The 23,630-nt window shown below is 36.7% G+C and overlaps 1 protein-coding gene across 1 annotated transcript in view; it reads right to left on the bottom strand.

Moving 5' to 3' along the window:
- CYTH3 (cytohesin 3) overlaps positions 1-23,630 on the bottom strand; it is a 336,872-nt gene that overhangs the window by 113,431 nt on the left and 199,811 nt on the right. Inside the window, exons 8-9 of the mRNA XM_053694552.1 lie at positions 16,387-16,535; positions 6,929-7,040 (exon numbers count right to left, since the gene is read on the bottom strand). Of these exons, the coding sequence (XP_053550527.1) occupies positions 6,929-7,040; positions 16,387-16,535 (261 nt within the window). The remainder of the gene's footprint in view (positions 1-6,928; positions 7,041-16,386; positions 16,536-23,630) is intronic.

The following is a 23,630-nucleotide window of genomic DNA, read 5'->3' as shown; positions in this document are numbered from 1 at the left end:
GAAAACCGGGCTCCAACTTGCTGCGGAGCGCATATCAACGTAGAATCTAGCACAAACTTACTTCACCACCTCCATAGGAGGCAAAGTTTGTAAAACTGAATTGTGGGTGTGGTGAGGGGTGTATTTATAGGCATTTTGAGGTTTGGGAAACTTTGCCCCTCCTGGTAGGAATGTATATCCCATACGTCACTAGCTCATGGACTCTTGCTAATTACATGAAAGAAAATTGGGTTTAATGTCCCTTTAATAACAATAAAAGTTGGGCACATTTTTATTGTATAAAAAAATTGATCAGGCTTGTAAAGTTTGACAATGAAAATAATTAACTATCAATGCAAAAATCTAGTGTAGCAGCCCTTATGGAACACATTTTTAATTATATGAAACCCAGATTTTTTTTCTTCTTCCATGATTCAGATAGAGCATGAATTTTAAGCAACTTTCTAATTTACTCCTATTATCAACTTTTTATTTGTACTCTTGCTATCTTTATTTGAAAAAGCAGGAATGTAAGTTTAGGCACCGGACCATTTTTGGTTCAGCACCTGGGTAGTGTTTGCTGATTGGTGGCTAAATGTAGTCACAAATCAGCAAGCGCTACCCAGGGTGCTGAACTAAAAATGGGCCGGCTCTATCTGAATTATGAAAGGAAAAAATTGGGTTTCATATACCTTTAACAAAAACGTAAAAGACAAGTTAAAGGTTTGAAAAGTAAACAGAAATTTAACCAAAACTCTTTAATGGAGTGTCCAATAACAAAAGCTTAAAACATGACCCAGCTAGGTCTAGAACGTATCCCCTTCCTGTTACATACCACATTTGTTAAAAAGCAGCAATGAAAGAAAGATAAGCTTAGTGAACACTTGTTAGGGACATGATTCAAGATTAGGAACATTTCATAAGCGTGAATACATTTAATGGTATCTTTGCTAACCTTAGTAGCACTCAAGTAGAAGAAAATACAATCATGGGGAAAAAAAGAGGAAAGAGTTATTTATGACCCAACACCTCTAAGGTGATTTATCATTTTCTTGCTTTTATCAGGACAAAAAGACTGAAGGCAGGTCTTAAAGGTGTAAAAGTCCAAAATCACTTTAGACAATAAAAAAAATTCCCAAATTTATGCTTAGCTAATAAATTCATTTATATCATGGTGGTGAGAGCCTACAAGCAATTACTCCTGTGATTTCAACTCCTGGCTACTAGGAGGAGGCAAAGATTCCCAAACCTCCAAGAATACTTAATCCCTCCAACCTATCTGATATGCCAGTCTGACATATAGCGAAGCAAGGAGAAATAGAAAAGAAAGAAAAAGCAGGGAAAATTAAGTGCACACTACAACTGCCACAAGAATTTTTTTTGTAAATTTTAAAGTCTCATGGACTCTCACCACCATGAAAGAAATTAATTCATCAGGTAAGCATAAATTTAGTTTTCTTTCATAAAGTGGTGAGAGCCCACAAGCCATTACTCCTGGGGAATAATACCCAAGCTGTGGAGTCTATAAGTAATTTGTATACACTGCTGCCTGGAAGACTTTCCTACCAAAAGTCGCTTTTCCGAAGATGCAAAAAAAAGAAAAGTGTTAGAATTTAGTAAAGGTATGTAAGGATGACCATATTGCTGCCTTGCAACATTGTTCAGTAGAAGTCACTTAGAAAAATTAGGAAGTGGAACTGATTTAGTAGAATTAGCTGTAATGCATGTTGAAGGAAACTTTCCTACCTCCAAGAAAGCCTTGTGAATCAAGAGTTTTAGTCAAGGAACTACAACAAAAGGCCTTTGTATTGAATCGAGAAATAAAACCAAATTCAAGGATTGTCTAAAAACCTTTGTAGCTTGTGAGTAGAATTCAGAATCTCTTATGGCAGAAGGATATTGCAAAAATAAATCATAACTTCTAAGACAGAAGCTGAATGCCCCAATTGTGCATAGGCCCAAAAGGAGAGATGTTAAGAACTCTTATAACCAGTTAAGGTTCCATGGAGGAGACATTGGTTTAATCACTGGTCTTATCCTGACTAAAGCCTGAACAAAGCTCTGAATGTCTGGAGGTTTAGCAATTTTTCTATAGAATAACTTGGAAAGCACTGAAATCTGACTTGATAAAGAGCTAGCAGATAAACCATTATCAAAGCTCTCTTGTAAAAATGAAAGAATGGCAGATGAAACCTTGTTTTTCCCCCCAGGAAAGAAAACATTTCCAAATCTTTTGGTAAATGTTACTTGTAACAGGCTTTTGGGCCTAAATAAAGGTGTCAACTATAGCCCCAGAACGCTTTTTTGTTTTAAAATTAGACTTTTAATCTCCAAGCCTTTAATTGGAGACACTCAAGATCTTGATGATAAAAGAGGCATTGAGACAGCAAGGTTGTCCTTTAGTGAAAGAGACCACGGAGGCCAAATGTATCAGAACCATGAACCAAGTTATGCAAGGCCAAGCTGGAGCAATCAGAATTACTGATGAGAGCTCTTTTTTGATCAAAACTATCACTCTTGACAACAGAACAGATGGAGGATGAAGAGATTGACAACTAAGAAAATCTGGTTCCCAGTTTTACACATAATATGATTTTCAAAAATTGTACATAGATTTAACTCTGCCCAAGCTAAAATTTGAGAAACCCCCTTCATTCCTATGAACCTGTGAGTTCTGCCTTGATGATATACATAAGCCAATGGTGTGATATTGTCTGAATGAAAATGCAGATACGTCTTTGGAATGGGCATCTTATGCTGCAATCATCAGACATAACACTTCCATGCATAGGGCTATAACCTTGAGCTCCTTTGATCTGGCAAAGAAAGTCTCACTGATATAGAGTCTATAATGACTCCTAGGAAAAGACTCTGGACTGAGGTGAAAGAAAACTCTTTGGTAAGAGATTCTGCTAAGGTAAAGATGGTGTTTATACCAAGATATCTTCCATGTTGGCGCCACCAAAATACCTTGAACTCTTAATACAGACAAGAGAGATCGCAAAACCTTTGTAAAAATGTTGGGGGCAGTAGCCTGACCAAATGGTAGAGAAACAAACTGAAGCATTTGTCTAGGAAGGCAAACCCTTCAAAACTAGTGATGGACTTTGTGGTTAAATGTATGAAGGTATGCATCCTTCAAATCAATCATAAATTTCCCATTCAAGTAGTACCCCAAGAAATTTGTTCAAAACGTTTCAAATCCAGAACAAGCCAGAACGTTTTCTCTTTCTTGGGAACAATAAAAAGGTATCAATAAAAACCCTGGCCTTGTTCTAACATAGGAACTGGAACGATTGATTAACAGCATTATTTTGTTAAGCATGAATAAGGTGATCCATACATAAAATGCAAAGCTGAGCTGGAGGATTTACAGTTACAAATTTGCATAACATACTTAAAATTAGGTATATAAGTAAGAAGTGGATCTATATTCTAAAAAGGATACTCATAGGGACAGTTCCAGTATGCTCCAGTAATGGCAGAAACAATACAGGCAATTTACAAATAACCACTATAATATATTTATTGTGAAATACAAACACAATGAGGGAAGACTGAGGTAAAATACCAATCAGGGTCCTGAGGAGAAAGGCAGAGATAGCAGCAATTTTATTTTTAAACCCTCTTAATGAATTTGCTAATAATGATTAAGAAAAAAATTGAATAAAATATATTTCTGCAAAAAAAAAATCTGGCACTACAGAAAATAAATTTAAATCTTTTCCACACAAAATAAACAAAGTAATGACAAAAAAGTTTGTAAAACTGACTATTTGCAGCATTAGAGCAGCAGGAAAACTCTAACTGCTGCACCACCATATAAAACTATTTACTCTGCATTAAAATACATTCTGTAGTGGAGCGTGCTAAACTGAGTCAAGAGCGAACTTCAGTAGCGAGGGAGGTTGTGCTGCTAAATAAGAATCTGTTACATTTTAAATTATACGCAGATGTGGAGCACACTAAACTGAGTCAGACCCACGCCTCAGTAGCACAGGACGAGAATTAGAAAGCCGACAAAGATCTAGTGAACGCTATAGATATTAGAGGAGTGTACACCATAATGCTAGCTTAACTTATAAGAAATTAGAAATAACTTGAGCCTTGCAAACAGTTTCAAATGCTTCAAAGGTATTCTTGTACCATGCAAAGAAAAACATAAGAATATGGATCACCTCAATTCTTTACCTTCCACCTTTTAGAGGCAAAGAAAAAGACTGGCATATCAGAGAGGTAGGAAGGATGAATTACTCTTGGAGATTTGGGAATCTTTGCCTTCTCCTAGTGGCCAGGAGTTGAATCCGAGGAGTAGTGGCTCATGGGCTCTCACCACCTTATGAAAGAAAATATTCTAAATAGAAGGAAATAATGTGCAATTGCTTGATAAAACCGAAACCTGAATTTTTAAAAATAATGAAATTTAGATCTTTCTTGACATTCATGAAAAAAAAGATAAATTTGACAGTGTTCATGTATGCAGCAGAAATGACACATCAGTAGCCTCTTAATGTTGACACTGTAAACTTGCAAAAGTGTATCCACTACCAGATGGGATATTCTAAACCTATTTAGATGGTGCTCCTCTCATCTGCCAAACATTTAGTGGACATTGAATCTGCCTGGCTTCCTGAAACAGAGATGGAATTTAAGTGACTCCATGTAGACAGATATACTGCTGCACAACTGCCTTAGAGGATTTTCACTGCCGTATACTATAGACATTCTTAAAAATGGAAGAGAAACAAACATATTGCTCAATATAAATGCATTCTGTCAATTTGATCCCTATCTGAAGTGCTTCAATATGTATTTTAGCAGAGCCACAGCCAGTCAGTCTGCCTTGTTGAACATGTGACTAAATTATCACCCAGGGCAATGTTATTCCAGAATAAAAACACAAAATTAAAGTTTTATTCTGAGATGCAAGACTTTGAGAAAGTAAATTTGAAATGGACTGACCCTCCATCTGGTCCTTTATTTGTTTGTTTAGGCATAGCTAAGTACAACTTTCTTATGTGGCCTATCCAGACTAACTAAACCCAGCTTGTTCTCTTCTATTCTCGCAACATTCATTTGTTGACTTGGTTTTAAAATTCTGGTCTCAACAAGACAAAAGTCTGGCTAGAAATAAGATGACTTTTCTGACTGAACATCCATCTATGTTTGCTTTGGAAAAACATAATGTTGGCATACAATTACTTCAGAAGGAGCTAAAATAAGAATATTGTCTAAATATAATCAGATTGTCTCAAATTGAGTCACAAGGAACTTTGTAAATGTTCTTGGTGCAGGGGAAAGGGTAGACAATGTGAATGTTTGCATTCCATAGTGAAAAAAAACCAGACAACCGTTTATGCAGATACCCAACTTTGAGGTCTACCTTGACAATAAATACATTTTGAGGTCAACATCAGAAAGGTATCACAAGGTCTAAGAAAAATCACTATAAATCACCTTTTCTTGGAGAACAGATAGAAATAAAATCCAATGTTAAACTGCTGAGACAACCTTTTGAATGGCTTTGGACTGAGACGCATTGAGATAAAACTGTATGGATTACCCTCTCTAAAATATTTATTGGTATTTGAGACAAAAAGATTTCTCAAGGGAATGTTTTTGAAGTATATAAGATAACCTTATTTAAAATAAATAAATAACAAAAAGGTGCATACAAGTTCATGCAGAATGAAAAAGTGGCGTGCCATGAGATCAGGCTCAAAATTCAAATGCACCAAAATCAGCATGGGCTTCACTTGACACCCAACAGAGAGATCCTAAAACAAAAACATTGATTCATAACAGTGCACAATGAGTTAGCCAATTCCATGGCAAACTAGCCACACCAAAATATATATAACTGAAAGAAAGGACAAAATATAACAGAGAGAGGGGAGTTGACTCCACCAGGAAGTATGGTGTTTCAGACTTAAGTTTCTGTCCAGCACCTTATAACGGGGAGAAGTCTTCAATGGAGAGTGCTACTAGGGTGAGTCAAGATAAATTATTTGGTTAGGTATTTTTTCTTATTATGTTTAAATTCAGGAACCAGGCATTTGTCAATATAATTTGTGATTAGAATAATTTATATAGGTTTTAAATTCAACTACAGCATTTTTTTTGTATAGCATAAGGTAAACAAATATTTATTTTTATACTAATTTCCCCATCCCCCTTTAGTTCCTTCCTTCTAAAACTGGTCAAATAATTATTTAAAAGAAGAAAATAACATTATTCAGTTGTGGACTGCGAAAGAGTGAACATTTTCTACTTTACACTATATGGCATTATATTAGAAAGTATTAAAATTGATTAAACATAAAAATAAAATAATTTATTTTCTTTTTTAACAGTAAACTAAGAAGTGCTGTACTGGTTAGAAATTCAGGTAAATACATTTTTTTTAAAGTATTACATTCTCCAGTCTGAAAGATCTGAGTGGAAGTCATTTACTCCAAAGTTGAATATGTTGAGAAAAATATTTTTTTCTTCAGCACTCTTAGCAAGCACCCAAAAAAATATAAATAAGACAACATTAAACTAGAAAGCAACTGTTATTGCTTTAAATTGTAGATAATCTAACATTACTTTCATATACTGTTACATGTCAGACCACAAGCTCTCTACAGAATCATCTAACCCTCCTTGCTCAGTCTTCATAGTATTTTAACTTTTTCTTTCTTTCTTATTTTGGACATATTATGTTTTTTTTAAAAATAAATCAGGAATACATTTTACATTTGAAATATGGACAATAAAACGTATCACTAAAATAATTTAACTTTAGCACTTGAAGGAACTGCCATAAGCAAAGACAAAACAATGGAATAACACAATGGCTGAGTGTTTGGTAGTATTTAGTGCAAAACTGGCATTTAATTAAAAGGATGATTTTCAAGAACCCAACAAAAGCTAGGCCATAGACAAATCAATCACTCTTTCTACTGACCTAATTTTAAGAGCCAGCCTTCTCTGTCTGGGTTGAAAAATGTGTGTGTCAAATCGTTTCCATCGTCCTCTGGTATTTTAAAGGGTTCATTCTTAATACTGTCATATAAATTCTGTGAAAAGTAAAACATATATTAAAACTTAAACAACTGCATACTAAAAGTTTTATAAAGTGATAAAAGAATATTTTGATTATAATCGTCACAATGAAAAAAAAATCAAACATAATTTTTCATTATTCATGGCAGCATACCTTTAAGCTAAAAGGACAAGATTGAATATTATCATGTAACAGATTTGCAAATGGTATCTGAAAATGTCCTCAGTATATCTTGTTGAAAGCAAAAACCTACTAGACCACCAGCTTTCTATTCAAATAACACACTTGACAAAAAGATTAAAAAAACAGCTTTTCAGAAATTCTACTTTATTCTAACTAGATATAAAGGATACATTCATATCTGTATGTCAATAAAAGATAAGACAAAAATACAGGAATAATGAGAAGAGGTCCTGGTAATGTAAAATATAGCTTTTATTCGCACAACCTTAAAAGCTTAACAGGAAGGAAGAGTCCATACAGCAAAACGAACATGAAGAGCGTAGCACCAAACGGCTTACGAATATCGGCAATCTCTCGTAGTCATAGCCTAGGGTGCTAAGCTTCACATAAGATTTAAAAAGGGTGCAACATAACCCTACAAAGTTACACCCTACCAATGAGAAACCCCGCTGCAGGAATACATGATTAACCCTAAAGCATACACAGTACAATTGAAAAAAGATAAGACAAATACAGGAATTACATACAATAAACTTCTTACTTCCTTTTGTTTCTTTTCTATCACTAATATATCTAAGTTTTGTCAATATTTTTCACTGACTAATTCCGCAGTTGTTTTTATTTGATTATCAATACCTCCATAACATTCTGCACATATGTTTGTATTTCTTATAAATTTATATTTCAGGGGTTTTTTCTTTGTAGAATTTTTTTTTCTCAACATAGTGGGAGAATTAGTACATAGATTATTTGTCAATGTTTTTTTCATTAACCACTAATGTCTATTTAATTCAGTATTTGGGGGTTATGTACATTATTGTATTATAGTAGTGTAAGGTTTAGAGATAAAATTAAATAAGTCATATATTTGATTAATATAAGTATTTATCATCTTTTTAAATATATTTGGATATTATTTTTAAATTAATTTTGATAATGTGCATTTAAATACATGTTTGATAAGAGAAAATATAAATAAAAATATTAATTGTTCTGTATCTGTAGAAATTAATGTAGAAATGTGGAATTAAAATGATTCATTATTGAGTTTATATTCATAATTTGTTCATTAATTCACTTTCTTAAAGGGACAGTCTAGGCCAAAATAAACTTTCATGATTCAGATAGAGCTGGTATTTTTAAACAATTTTCCAATTTACTTTTATCACCAATTTTGCTTTGTTCTCTTGGTATTCTTAGTTGAAAGCTTAACCTAGGAGGTTCATATGCTAATTTCTTAGACCTTGAAGCCCACCTCTTTCAGATTGCATTTTAACAGTTTTTCCCCACTAGAGGGTGTTAGTTCACGTATTTCATATAGATAACACTGTGCTCATGCACGAGAAGTTATCTGGGAGCAGGCACTGATTGGCTAGACTGCAAGTCTGTCAAAAGAACTGAAAAAAGGGGCAGTTTACAGAGGCTTAGATACAAGATAATCACAGAGGTTAAAAGTATATTATTATAACTGTGTTAGTTATGCAAAACTGGGAAATGGGTAATAAAGGGATTATCTATCTTTTAAAACAATAAAAATTCTGGTGTAGACTGTCCCTTTAATGTGGCTTCAAATCTCTAATGCAAATTTAAATAATAGATATTTGTAAAAGGCCTAATGGTCAGTACATACAGATTATATTAAAATAAAGTATATCATATGGAAGTCTTTACCACTTTTTATCGTGTATTAAGGAGGACACAACAATTATATTCTCTCCTGCAAGCAGCCCATCTCCTATGGATTTCACTAATGGTATAAGGTACTAAAGAAGTAAAGATTAGCAGGTGTTCCATCTGCAATATGTTACATGGGATAATGATTAGCTAAGATTAAGCAACACTTTTTAATTTTTAAAACATATTTTTAATGGCCATAAAAGCTATCAGATCAAATGAGAAAACATTTCATTACCAGTTTGGATTAAGATATAAAAAACTGAGATAGATTAAACAGGTTTTAGGAAAAACAAAAATAATTAGGCAGCACTTTAACAAATATCTTACGTACTAAGGAAAGGTAAGTATCATATCACTTAAAGAAAAAAACAAAAATAAAAAAATAGTATGTGTGCGAAGCTTCTACATCATCAGGGATTTTTTTTTACAGAAAACTAACCAATTATAATCAACCAATCAAATTGTGATAGAATAAATACTATATCTGTTTATTAAAATATATAATCAGCTTTCATTACTAAATCAGGTCATTTTAATTCACTAATACAATTTCTTTCTGAAGGAGAAAAGTACATGAGTTAAATTAAAAATATACCAAGACATCGAATAGCAATTTGCTTTGATATGTTATAGGATGCAATAAAGTTTTTCAAGATGAAATTTGTAGAGTTATGGAAGAAAGATACACAAAAAACATAATTTATGTAAGAACTTACCTGATAAATTCATTTCTTTCATATTAGCAAGAGTCCATGAGCTAGTGACGTATGGGATATACATTCCTACCAGGAGGGGCAAAGTTTCCCAAACCTCAAAATGCCTATAAATACACCCCTCACCACACCCACAATTCAGTTTAACGAATAGCCAAGAAGTGGGGTGATAAAAAAGTGCGAAAGCATATAAAATAAGGAATTGGAATAATTGTGCTTTATACAAAATCATAACCACCACAAAAAAAGGGCGGGCCTCATGGACTCTTGCTAATATGAAAGAAATGAATTTATCAGGTAAGTTCTTACATAAATTATGTTTTCTTTCATGTAATTAGCAAGAGTCCATGAGCTAGTGACGTATGGGATAATGACTACCCAAGATGTGGATCTTTCCACACAAGAGTCACTAGAGAGGGAGGGATAAAATAAAGACAGCCAATTCCTGCTGAAAATAATCCACACCCAAAATAAAGTTTAACGAAAAACATAAGCAGAAGATTCAAACTGAAACCGCTGCCTGAAGTACTTTTCTACCAAAAACTGCTTCAGAAGAAGAAAATACATCAAAATGGTAGAATTTAGTAAAAGTATGCAAAGAGGACCAAGTTGCTGCTTTGCAGATCTGGTCAACCGAAGCTTCATTCCTAAACGCCCAGGAAGTAGAAACTGACCTAGTAGAATGAGCTGTAATTCTCTGAGGCGGAGTTTTACCCGACTCAACATAGGCAAGATGAATTAAAGATTTCAACCAAGATGCCAAAGAAATGGCAGAAGCTTTCTGGCCTTTTCTAGAACCGGAAAAGATAACAAATAGACTAGAAGTCTTACGAAAAGATTTCGTAGCTTCAACATAATATTTCAAAGCTCTAACAACATCCAAAGAATGCAACGATTTCTCCTTAGAATTCTTAGGATTAGGACATAATGAAGGAACCACAATTTCTCTACTAATGTTGTTGGAATTCACAACTTTAGGTAAAAATTCAAAAGAAGTTCGCAACACCGCCTTATCCTGATGAAAAATCAGAAAAGGAGACTCACAAGAAAGAGCAGATAATTCAGAAACTCTTCTGGCAGAAGAGATGGCCAAAAGGAACAAAACTTTCCAAGAAAGTAATTTAATGTCCAATGAATGCATAGGTTCAAACGGAGGAGCTTGAAGAGCTCCCAGAACCAAATTCAAACTCCAAGGAGGAGAAATTGACTTAATGACAGGTTTTATACGAACCAACGCTAGTACAAAACAATGAATATCAGGAATAATAGCAATCTTTCTGTGAAAAAGAACAGAAAGAGCAGAGATTTGTCCTTTCAAAGAACTTGCGGACAAACCCTTATCTAAACCATCCTGAAGGAACTGTAAAATTCTCGGTATTCTAAAAGAATGCCAGGAAAAATGATGAGAAAGACACCAAGAAATATAAGTCTTCCAGACTCTATAATATATCTCTCGAGATACAGATTTACGAGCCTGTAACATAGTATTAATCACAGAGTCAGAGAAACCTCTTTGACCAAGAATCAAGCGTTCAATCTCCATACCTTTAAATTTAAGGATTTCAGATCCTGATGGAAAAAAGGGCCTTGTGACAGAAGGTCTGGTCTTAACGGAAGAGTCCACGGTTGGCAAGAGGCCATCCGGACAAGATCCGCATACCAAAACCTGTGAGGCCATGCCGGAGCTACCAGCAGAACAAACGAGCATTCCTTCAGAATCTTGGAGATTACTCTTGGAAGAAGAACTAGAGGCGGAAAGATATAGGCAGGATGATACTTCCAAGGAAGTGATAATGCATCCACTGCCTCCGCCTGAGGATCCCGGGATCTGGACAGATACCTGGGAAGTTTCTTGTTTAGATGGGATGCCATCAGATCTATTTCTGGAAGTTCCCACATTTGAACAATCTGAAGAAAAACCTCTGGGTGAAGAGACCATTCGCCCGGATGCAACGTTTGGCGACTGAGATAATCCGCTTCCCAATTGTCTACACCTGGGATATGAACCGCAGAGATTAGACAGGAGCTGGATTCCGCCCAAACCAAAATTCGAGATACTTCTTTCATAGCCAGAGGACTGTGAGTCCCTCCTTGATGATTGATGTATGCCACAGTTGTGACATTGTCTGTCTGAAAACAAATGAACGATTCTCTCTTCAGAAGAGGCCAAAACTGAAGAGCTCTGAAAATTGCACGGAGTTCCAAAATATTGATCGGTAATCTCACCTCCTGAGATTCCCAAACTCCTTGTGCCGTCAGAGATCCCCACACAGCTCCCCAACCTGTGAGACTTGCATCTGTTGAAATTACAGTCCAGGTCGGAAGCACAAAAGAAGCCCCCTGAATTAAACGATGGTGATCTGTCCACCATGTTAGAGAGTGTCGAACAATCGGTTTTAAAGATATTAATTGAGATATCTTCGTGTAATCCTTGCACCATTGCTTCAGCATACAGAGCTGAAGAGGTCGCATGTGAAAACGAGCAAAGGGGATCGCGTCCGATGCAGCAGTCATAAGACCTAGAATTTCCATGCATAAGGCTACCGAAGGGAATGATTGTGACTGAAGGTTTCGACAAGCTGTAATCAACTTTAGACGTCTCTTGTCTGTTAAAGACAGAGTCATGGACACTGAATCCATCTGGAAACCCAGAAAGGTTACCCTTGTCTGAGGAATCAAAGAACTTTTTGGTAAATTGATCCTCCAACCATGATCTTGAAGAAACAACACAAGTCGATTCGTATGAGATTCTGCTAAATGTAAAGACTGAGCAAGTACCAAGATATCGTCCAAATAAGGAAATACCACAATACCCTGTTCTCTGATTACAGACAGCAGGGCACCGAGAACCTTTGTAAAAATTCTTGGAGCTGTAGCTAGGCCAAACGGCAGAGCCACAAATTGGTAATGCTTGTCCAGAAACGAGAATCTCAGGAACTGATAATGATCTGGATGAATCGGAATATGCAGATATGCATCCTGTAAATCTATCGTGGACATATAATTCCCTTGCTGAACAAAAGGTAAGATAGTCCTTACAGTTACCATCTTGAACGTTGGTATCCTTACATAACGATTCAATATTTTTAGATCCAGAACTGGTCTGAAAGAATTCTCCTTCTTTGGTACAATGAAGAGATTTGAATAAAACCCCATCCCCTGTTCCGGAACTGGAACTGGCATAATTACTCCAGTCAACTCTAGATCTGAAACACATTTCAGAAATGCTTGAGCTTTTACTGGATTTACTGGGACACGGGAAAGAAAAAATCTCTTTGCAGGAGGTCTCAACTTGAAACCAATTCTGTACCCTTCTGAAACAATGCTCTGAATCCAAAGATTGTGAACAGAATTGATCCAAATTTCCTTGAAAAAACGTAACCTGCCCCCTACCAGCTGAGCTGGAATGAGGGCCGCACCTTCATGTGGACTTAGAAGCAGGCTTTGCCTTTCTAGCTGGCTTGGATTTATTCCAGACTGGAGATGGTCTCCAAACTGAAACTGCTCCTGAGGATGAAGGATCAGGCTTTTGTTCTTTGTTGAAACGAAAGGAACGAAAACGATTATTAGCCCTGTTTTTACCTTTAGATTTTTTATCCTGTGGTAAAAAAGTTCCTTTCCCACCAGTAACAGTTGAAATAATGGAATCCAACTGAGAACCAAATAATTTGTTACCCTGGAAAGAAATGGAAAGTAAAGTTGATTTAGAAGCCATATCAGCATTCCAAGTTTTAAGCCATAAAGCTCTTCTAGCTAAAATAGCTAGAGACATAAACCTGACATCAACTCTGATAATATCAAAAATGGCATCACAGATAAAATTATTAGCATGCTGAAGAAGAATAATAATATCATGAGAATCACGATGTGTTACTTGTTGCGCTAAAGTTTCCAACCAAAAAGTTGAAGCTGCAGCAACATCAGCCAAAGATATAGCAGGTCTAAGAAGATTACCTGAACACAGATAAGCTTTTCTTAGAAAGGACTCAATTTTCCTATCTAGAGGATCCTTAAACGAAGTACCATCTGACGTAGGAATAGTAGTACGTTTAGCAAGGGTAGAAATAGCCCCATCAACTTTAGGGATCTTGTCCCAAAATTCTAATCTGTCAGACGGCACAGGATATAATTGCTTAAAACGTTTAGAAGGAGTAAATGAATTACCCAAATTATCCCATTCTTTGGAAATTACTGCAGAAATAGCATTAGGAACAGGAAAAACTTCTGGAATAACCACAGGAGCTTTAAATACCTTATCTAAACGTTTAGAATTAGTATCAAGAGGACCAGAATCCTCTATTTCTAAAGCAATTAGTACTTCTTTAAGTAAAGAACGAATAAATTCCATTTTAAATAAATATGAAGATTTATCAGCATCAACCTCTGAGACAGAATCCTCTGAACCAGAGGAATCATCAGAATCAGAATGATGATGTTCAGTTAAAAATTCATCTGTAGGGAGAGAAGTTTTAAAAGATTTTTTATGTTTACTAGAAGGAGAAATAACAGACATAGCCTTCTTTATGGATTCAGAAACAAAATCTCTTATATTATCAGGAACATTCTGCACCTTAGATGTTGAAGGAACTGCAACAGGCAATGGTACTTTACTAAAGGAAATATTATCTGCTTTAACAAGTTTGTCATGACAATCAATACAAACAACAGCTGGAGGAATAGCTACCAAAAGTTTACAGCAGATACACTTAGCTTTGGTAGATTCAGCACTTGACAGCGATTTTCCTGTAGTATCTTCTGACTCAGATGCAACGTGAGACATCTTGCAATATGTAAGAGAAAAAACAACATATATAAAGCAAAATTGATCAAATTCCTTAAATGACAGTTTCAGGAATGGGAAAAAATGCCAAAGAACAAGCTTCTAGCAACCAGAAGCAATAAAAAATGAGACTTAAATAATGTGGAGACAAAAGTGACGCCCATATTTTTTCGCGCCAAATAAGACGCCCACATTATTTGGCGCCTAAATGCTTTTTGGCGCCAAAAATGACGCCACATCCGGAACGCCGACATTTTTGGCGCAAAATAACGTCACAAAATGACGCAACTTCCGGCGACACGTATGACGCCGGAAACGGAAATAGAATTTTTGCGCCAAAAAAGTCAGCGCCAAGAATGACGCAATAAAATGAAGCATTTTCAGCCCCCGTGAACCTAACAGCCCACAGGGAAAAAGTCAAATTTTAAGGTAAGAAAAAATGTTAAATTAAAATGCATTATCCCAAATATGAAACTGACTGTCTGAAAATAAGGAAAGTTGAACATTCTGAGTCAAGGCAAATAAATGTTTGAATACATATATTTAGAACTTTATAAACAAAGTGCCCAACCATAGCTAGGAGTGTCACAGAAAATAAGACTTACTTACCCCAGGACACTCATCTACATATAGCAGATAGCCAAACCAGTACTGAAACGAGAATCAGCAGAGGTAATGGTATATATAAGAGTATATCGTCGATCTGAAAAGGGAGGTAAGAGATGAATCTCTACGACCGATAACAGAGAACCTATGAAATAGACCCCTTAGAAGGAGATCACTGCATTCAAATAGGCAATACTCTCCTCACATCCCTCTGACATTCACTGCACGCTGAGAGGAAAACCGGGCTCCAACTTGCTGCGGAGCGCATATCAACGTAGAATCTAGCACAAACTTACTTCACCACCTCCATCGGAGGCAAAGTTTGTAAAACTGAATTGTGGGTGTGGTGAGGGGTGTATTTATAGGCATTTTGAGGTTTGGGAAACTTTGCCCCTCCTGGTAGGAATGTATATCCCATACGTCACTAGCTCATGGACTCTTGCTAATTACATGAAAGAAAGAAAGCTTATTTTAAACTATTATTTTAAAAAAATCTAAATAGTATTTTACCATGTAGAAAGAGACGTTCATATTAAATCTACACTACACTTTTCATTAAAGCATTTTTTTTGGACATACTTCTCTCTTATCTCTGTGTGTGTACCCCCTGTTAAGGGTTGAAAACTAACTGCCAAAGCCAGAGACCTGGCAAATACTTTTATCAAATAATAACTTGTGATACATCTTAATAAATCCTCTTTTAGACACAGCAAAGAAATTGTTACCTTTCCTGTTTCTTCAATAGAAATTTCTTCCTCGTCAATTTAAAAAAAAAAAAAAACAACCTGTTGCAGTCTATCTGCACACAAATATACAAAAATAGCGTAAATGACTCCCACTTACATGAAATTTTGTCAAAATGTCACAAAAACGTATAACAACTTGCTTTGTGTTCTACGATTATGCAAAACTTATTGCACTTTCTTCCTTGGTCACTAATAAAAGCAGAGTTGTGTCACAAAATCCTTAGTCCAAGTAAACTTGTGTGTCAAGGCCTATCATTTACATCTGGGATGTAGCAGGGGGCCTAGACCTTTACCGTTTTAGTTAGTTTAATGCATCACTTCTAAACCTCCAGTTTTGTAGTGCTCAAGCCATTATTTTCAATGGCAGCCCGCTCCAGTGTTCTCATTTTTTTCTTGGGGAGAACACCACTGCACATGTTCTGAACCAAGGAAACAAGCATTTGAGACCTTGTTCTCTTTGAAAATAATGGTCCAGGCACTGTGGACTGTAGAAATATTGTATGTTTAATAGAAAACATGCAAAAACAAAAAGGTATTATTTAAATTTCTCCTTGTAATAAAGTCCCTGTGTTCCTTTAGAATTTTAAAAGATTGGAAATTTATCGACTGAAGTAGTAACTAAAAAAAATAAATAAAAAAAATAAAGTATCTTACCCTTAATAATTCTTCTGGGAGATCCCCACCTTCATTAATACCACGATTCATAGATATAAACCTCTCCACCGATGGCTTATCTCTTACATTAGGATTGTGTAAGCTTGTGTTCAGCATAATGATTGCAAATGACAGGACATAGCAAGTATCTGTAACAATAAAATTTAGTACAACATAAACAAGTCAATAAGCTGCGCACAGACACGTACACAGGCAAATAATTACATTGTATTCAGTTATAAAATTATGCTATTGTTACTTTATATCCTAATGTATAAATTTCCAATTATATTACTGGTAACAACGTTATATAGATAATAATAATACTATTACTAGTTTATAAATGAACACACCCCCTACTACAGAATAACTGATAAAACTTTAGTACGTCCTAAAAGACAATACCAATGGTAATAATGATATTAAAAATAATAATAATAGTATTTATAATATTAAAAAACATGCAGTTACATAGGATAACAACCACTTCATTAACTCACATTCATGACTCTGGGAGTAATGGTAGATACTTTATAGTAAATTCAAAGTTCCTCTGTATTGATTAATTTTTCCCTTGGTGACGAATCCTGTGTGCAGCTTCCATATTCACTGAGCAAAAAGGAGTGATCAGGTTTTGAATGCACTAAAACGATAAGAACACAAAGCGCATCCCAGATTCAAGGTAAAATCATTTATAACTTTATTAGTGCACACAATCCAATGCACTTACAAGAGTTAAAATATTAAAAGCCTTGTTAAAAAAGTCCTGGTATACTTCACAGTTCTTGTTCCACAGGAATCAGCAGGTAGCAACCTCTGCTCGTCTTGTGTCTCTGTGTATATCGATAATGAAACCTTTAAAGAAACGTTTTTTCAAAAGTGTATTAACCAAATTAAAGGCCTCTTATAATTTGCAGAGTCTTATAGTTATATGTAGACCATCCTGTCTACGCGTTTCGTTTGTCCTCTGCAAACTTTCTCAAGACATTGATCTTGTTAAATAGAGCCATATCGGCTCCACCTCTTCCTGCTGGTGCCCGGAATGTAAACAAAACACGCCCTATAGCCATGTGCTGTTACGATTTGTCAAATAACATTATGCTTTAATCGTCCACAATATATTCTTCATGTACTCTATACAAACACCTGCATATTAACAGGCAAATTTCCATTATATAATTTTATTCATAATCATATTGCCCGACGTCCGCTATTTTCCATCTTGTAACAAAGCAATCCCTTTATTTCTACACAATTAGTTGCACTATCTGCCCCCACGCCACCCTGTATGTTGGTTTACCTGGTTATACGTACTCCCTGGCATATGCTGTGTTACTCTATCTCCGTACTTGCTCCACCCTTGTGTTACGTAGGTGATTACGTGTTATGTAAACACATCACGCCCATTTTAGCTATAGTGTGTTAAGCGGTCAATGACTAGATCCCTTACTGTTCCTGTTCTGAAGGCATCTATACACTATGCTCCTATTCATTGCCATATCCTCAAAGTGATGACTATTTAGTTAAACGTTGTGTCCTCAAGTCGATATATTTCTACCCAGCATGTTCTACCTTATACACCCTACTGCAATATATTTAATATGCTTATATTGCTAAAACTGACATTGATCCTGAATCTAATAGAACTACTAATGTCTTTTAAAAGCTACCTGCAGATTCCTGTAGAGCAAGAACTGTGAAGTATACCAGGACTTTTTTAAAAAGGCTTTTAATATTTTAACTCTTGTAAGTACATTAGATTGTGTGCACTAATAAAGTTATAAATGATTTTACCTTGAATCTGGGATGCGCTTTGTGTTCTTATCGTTTTAATAAAATGTAGTATAGCAATAAAAATATTATTTCACCCTAGCCCAATGTGTATCTGGTTCAGCAACCTACACCCTATTCAATAAAGGATTAAATATGATTCTGTAGACTTCCATTCCACACAAGGAGAAAAAAACAAACACACATTCTATATTAACTGGCAAATTGCACCAAATATATTAAAAGCAAAGTGGTGTGTGTGTGTGTCTATCACAGGAGACAGTGTGCCCAAGGAACTAAACAATTTACTTCCGACTTGTGAAAAATATAACACCTCTATGTAATCCCATATTCCTTGTCTCATTAAAATGAATTACTCTTCTTATATAAAATTAAAATGTAGATTTAATAATAAAAAAAAAATTCTTAATCGCCCCCCATAATTTATGCTTAACTGATAAATTAATTTCTTTCATGGTGGTGAGAGTCCACAATCAATTACTCCTGGGAATTATTCTTCTGTTTCACTAGGAAAACCTCAAGAACCCTATAAAACCCCTCCCACATACCTCAGTCTAACCTATAGCCAAGCATAGCGAGGTAAAAAAAAAAGGAATGAGCCATAAAAGGAGCAGGGATAAAACAAAATATTGAACCCAAAAACAAAGGGTGGGGTCATGTGGACTCTCACCACCATAAATAAATTAATTTAATTTAATCAGGTTAGCATAAATTATATTTTCTTTCATACAGGTGGTGAAAGTCCACAATCCATTGCTCCTCAGAACTAATACCCAAGCCGCGGAGTCCATAAGTAAAAACATAAAGGGGGGGGGTTAAAAAAACATATTTGTTTCACTGAAAAAGTAAAAAAAAAAAAAACATTTTCTTTGCATGCACTTCAAAAATAAATAAATCAGGCAACAAAAAATAGACGTCTCAGAAGAAGCAAAAAACATCAAAATGGTAGAATTTTGTAAAAGTATGCAAAGACCAAGTAGCTGCTTTGCAAATCATTTTTACTGAACTCTCATTCTTGAAGGCCCAAGATGTGGCAACTGATCTAGTAGAATGAGCAGTTTATTTGCTATGGTGGAGGCTTACCGGCCTGCAAGTAAGCCTTCTGAATCAAAAGTTTCAACTAAGAAGCCAAAGAAACAGCAGAAATGTTCTGTCCTTTTCTAGAACCAGAAAAGTGAATGGGCAAACTAGAAGTTTGTCTAAAGTCCTCAGTAGCATCAAAGTAATATTGCAATGTTCTAACAACATCCAGATTATGCAAAGATCTCTCTGAAGCATTCTTAGGATCAGGACATACAGGAGGGACAACAATCTCTCTGCTAATATTCTCTGAAGAAACAACGTAAGGCCAGACCTCAACAGTAGTCCGTAAAACTGCCTTATCCTGATCAAAAATAAGATAAGGAGGACAAGAAGGAGCAGATAACTCCTAACAGAAGAGATGGCGAAAGGAATAAAACCTTCCAAGAAAGCAGCTTAATATCCAACTTATGCATAGGTTCAAAAGGATGAGTCTGCAACACCATTAACAAAAATGTAAGATTCTATGGAGGAGAAATTGGCTTGATTACAGGTTTAATACGAACCAAAGCCTGAACAAAACCATGAATATCAGGAAGATTAGCAATCTTCCTATCAAACCAGACTGAAAGGGCAGAAATCTGCTACTTCAGAGAACTGGCAGATAGATAGATCCTTAATCAGACCATACTGTAGAAACTGCAGAATCCTGGGAATTCTGAAAGAATGCAAGGAAAACTGAACCATACACCAAGAAATAAAGACCCTCCAGACCTTATGCTAAATCTTTCTTGTTACAGGCTTGCAAGTCTGAATTAAAGTTTCAATATGTAGAGGAAGAAGCCAAGGAGGGCAGCTGAAATTATGTAAGGCCATGCTGGGGCAATCAGGATTACTGATGACATTTCTAAGTTTATCTTGGAGATCACTCTGGGTAGAACTACCAGAGGAGTAAAAAGATAAGCAAGCTGGAAGGGCAAAAGAGCTACTAGAGCATCCACAAACTCTGCATGAAGGTCCCCGGAATTCACAAAGGACCTGAGAAGGTAGCCATCAGATCTATCTCTGGGAGACCCAAAGATCCACAATCTGATTAAACACATCCTGGCGAATAGACCATTCCCTTGGATGTAGAGATTAGGGGTCAAACAGCTCCCCAACCTGAGAAACTTGCATCTGTAGTGATCACAGTCCAGGTAGAACAAGCAAAAGAAGACTCCTGAATAATAAACTGATGATCCAGCCACCAAGTTAGAGGCTGACTTGTACTGGGATCCAAAAATATATTTTGAGACAGTTGAGTAAAATCTCTCTGCAACATTGACAAAGCATACAAAGCTGAAGAGGTCTCATGTGAAAACGAGCAAATGCAATTGCATCTGAAGCTGCAATTATAAGACTCAGAACTTCCATACAAAGAGCAACAGAGGGGAAGAAGATAGAGACTGTAGGTTCAGGCAAGTGGAAACCAATCTTAAAGGGATAGTAATGTCCAAATAAAACTTTCATGATTCAGATAGAGCATGTCATTTTAAACAACTTTCTAATTTACTTTTATCATTATATTTGCTTTGTTCTCTTGTTAGTTTTAGTTGAATGCTAAACCTAGGTAGGCTCATATGCTAATTTATTTGCCCTTGAATGCTGCCTCTTTTCTGCATTTGACAGTTTTTTACAGCTAAAGGGAGTTAGTTCATGTGTTTCATATAGATAACATTGTGCTCATGCACGTGAAGTTATTTAAGAGTCAGCACTAATTGCCGAAATGCAAGTCTGTCAAAAGATCTGAGATACAGAGGCAGTCAGCAGAAGCTTAGTTTCAAGGTAATTACAGAGGTAAAAACAGAATTTATGCTTACCTGATAAATTTCTTTCTCTTGTGATGTATCGAGTCCACGGATTCATCCATACTTATGGGATATTCTCCTTCCCTACAGGAAGTGGCAGAGAGAGCACCCACAGCAGAGCTGTCCATATAGCTACTCCCTTAGCTCCACCCCCCAGTCATTCGACCAAAGACTACGAAGAAAAAGGAGAAACTATAGGGTGCAGTGGTGACTGAAGTTTTTTAAATAAAAATATACTACCTGTCTTAAATAGGCAGGGTGGGCCATGGACTCGATACATCACAAGAGACAGAAATTTATCAGGTAAGAATAAATTCTATTTTCTCTTGTAAGATGTATCGAGTCCACGGATTCATCCATACTTATGGGATACCAATACCAAAGCTTTAGGACATGGATGAAGGGAGGGACAAGACAGGTACCTTAAACGGAAGGCACCACTGCTGGTAAAACCTTTCTCCCAAAAATAGACTCCGAAGAAGCAAAAGTATCAAATTTGGAAAATTTGGAAAAAGTATGAAGCGAAGACCAAGTCACCGCCTTACAAATCTGTTCAACAGAAGCCTCATTTTTAAAAGCCCATGTGGAAGCCACTGCTCTAGTAGAATGTGCAGTTATTCTTTCAGGAGGCTGCTGGCCAGCAGTCTCATAAGCCAAACGGATGAAGCTTTTCAGCCAAAAGGAAAGAAAGGTAGCAGTAGCCTTTTGACCTCTCCGTTTACGAGAATAAACAACAAACAATGAAGATGTTAGTTGCTTGATTGTAGAACTTTAAAGCACGAACCACATCAAGATTGTGCAACAGTTGATCCTTCTTTGATCAAAGATTAGGACACAGAGAAGGAACAACAATCTCCTGATTGATAGTCCTTTTAGAAACAACCTTTGGAAGAAACCCAGGTTTGGTACGCAAAACCACCTTATCTGCATGGAAAATAAGATAAGTTGAGTCACACTGTAAATCAGATAACTCAGAAACTCTTCGAGCCGAAGAGATAGCTACTAAAAACAAAACTTTCCAAGATAGAAGCTTAATGGAATGCATAGGTTAAAACGGAACCCCTTGAAGAACTTTAAGAACCAAGTTTAGGCTCCATGGCGGAGCAACAGGTTTAAATACAGGCTTGATCCTGACCAAGGCCTGACTAAATGCTTGAACGTCTGGAACATCTGCCAGACGTTTGTGTAAAAGAATAGACAGAGCAGATATTTGTCCCTTTAAGGAAATAGCTGATAATTCTCCAATCCTTTTTGGAGAAAGGACAAAATTCTAGGAATCCTAATCTTACTCCATGAGTAACCCTTGGATTCACACCAACAAAGATATATGCGCCAAATCTTATGATAGATTTTCCTGGTAACAGGCTTTCTAGCCTGAATCAGGGTATCAATGGCCGACTCAGAGAAACTCAGAGATAGAATCAGGCGTTCAAGCGTCCAAGCAGTCAGACGCAGAGAAATTAGATTTGGATGCTTGAACGGACCTTGGATTAGAAGGTCCTGCCTCATTGGCAGAGTCCACGGTTCAAAAGATGACATGTTCACCAGGTCTGCATACCAAGTCCTGCGTGGCCACGCAGGCGCTATCAGAATCACCGAAGCTCTCTTCTGCTTGATTCTGGCAACCAGACGTGGGAGGAGAGGAAACGGTGGAAATACATAAGCCAGATTGAAGGACCAGGGCACTGCTAGAGCATCTATCAGTACCGCCTGGGGATCCCGGGACCTGGACCCGTAACGAGGAAGTTTGGCGTTCTGTCGGGACGCCATCAGATCCAATTCTGGTGTGCCCCATAGCTGAGTCAGCTGGGCAAATACCTCCGGATGGAGCTCCCACTCCCCCGGATGAAAAGTTTGACGACTTAGGAAATCCGCCTCCCAGTTCTCTACCCCTGGGATATGGATTGCTGAGAGATGGCAAGAGTGATCCTCCGCCCATCAGATAATTTTGGTTACCTCCATCATCGCTAGAGAACTCCGTGTTCCTCCTTGATGATTGGCTACAGGATATAGGCTACAGTCGTGATGTTGTCCGAATTAAATCTGATGAATTTGGCAGCAGCTAGCTGAGGCCACGCCTGAAGCGGATTGAATATCGCTCTCAGTTCTAGAATGTTTATCGGGAGGAGAGATTCCTCCCGAGACCATAAGCCCTGTGCTTTCAGAGATTTCCAGACTGCACCCCAGCCTAGCAGGCTGTGATCTGTCGTTACTATGAGCCACTCTGGCCTACGGAAACACATTCCCTGAGACAGGTGGTCCTGAGACAACCACCAGAGAAGAGAATCTCTGGTTTCTTGGTCCAGATGCAGTCGAGGAGATAAATCTGCATAATCCCCATTCCACTGTTTGAGCATGCATAGTTGCAGTGGTCTGAGGTGTAGGCGGGCATAGGGAACTATGTCCATTGCCACTACCATGAGTCCAATTACCTCCATACACTGGAGCCATTGATGGCCGAGGAATGGAATGAAGAGCTCGGCAAGTGATTAAAAGTTTTGATTTTCTGACCTCCGTCAGAAATATTTTCATTTCTACCGAGTCTATCAGAGTCCCTAGGAAGGAAACTCTTGTGAGAGGGATGAG

This window comes from Bombina bombina, chromosome 11 (assembly GCF_027579735.1).
Source record: "Bombina bombina isolate aBomBom1 chromosome 11, aBomBom1.pri, whole genome shotgun sequence".
Classification (NCBI taxonomy): domain Eukaryota; kingdom Metazoa; phylum Chordata; class Amphibia; order Anura; family Bombinatoridae; genus Bombina; species Bombina bombina.
The sequence above is the reverse complement of the archived record's forward strand: the minus strand, read 5'-3'. Positions and strand labels throughout refer to the sequence as shown.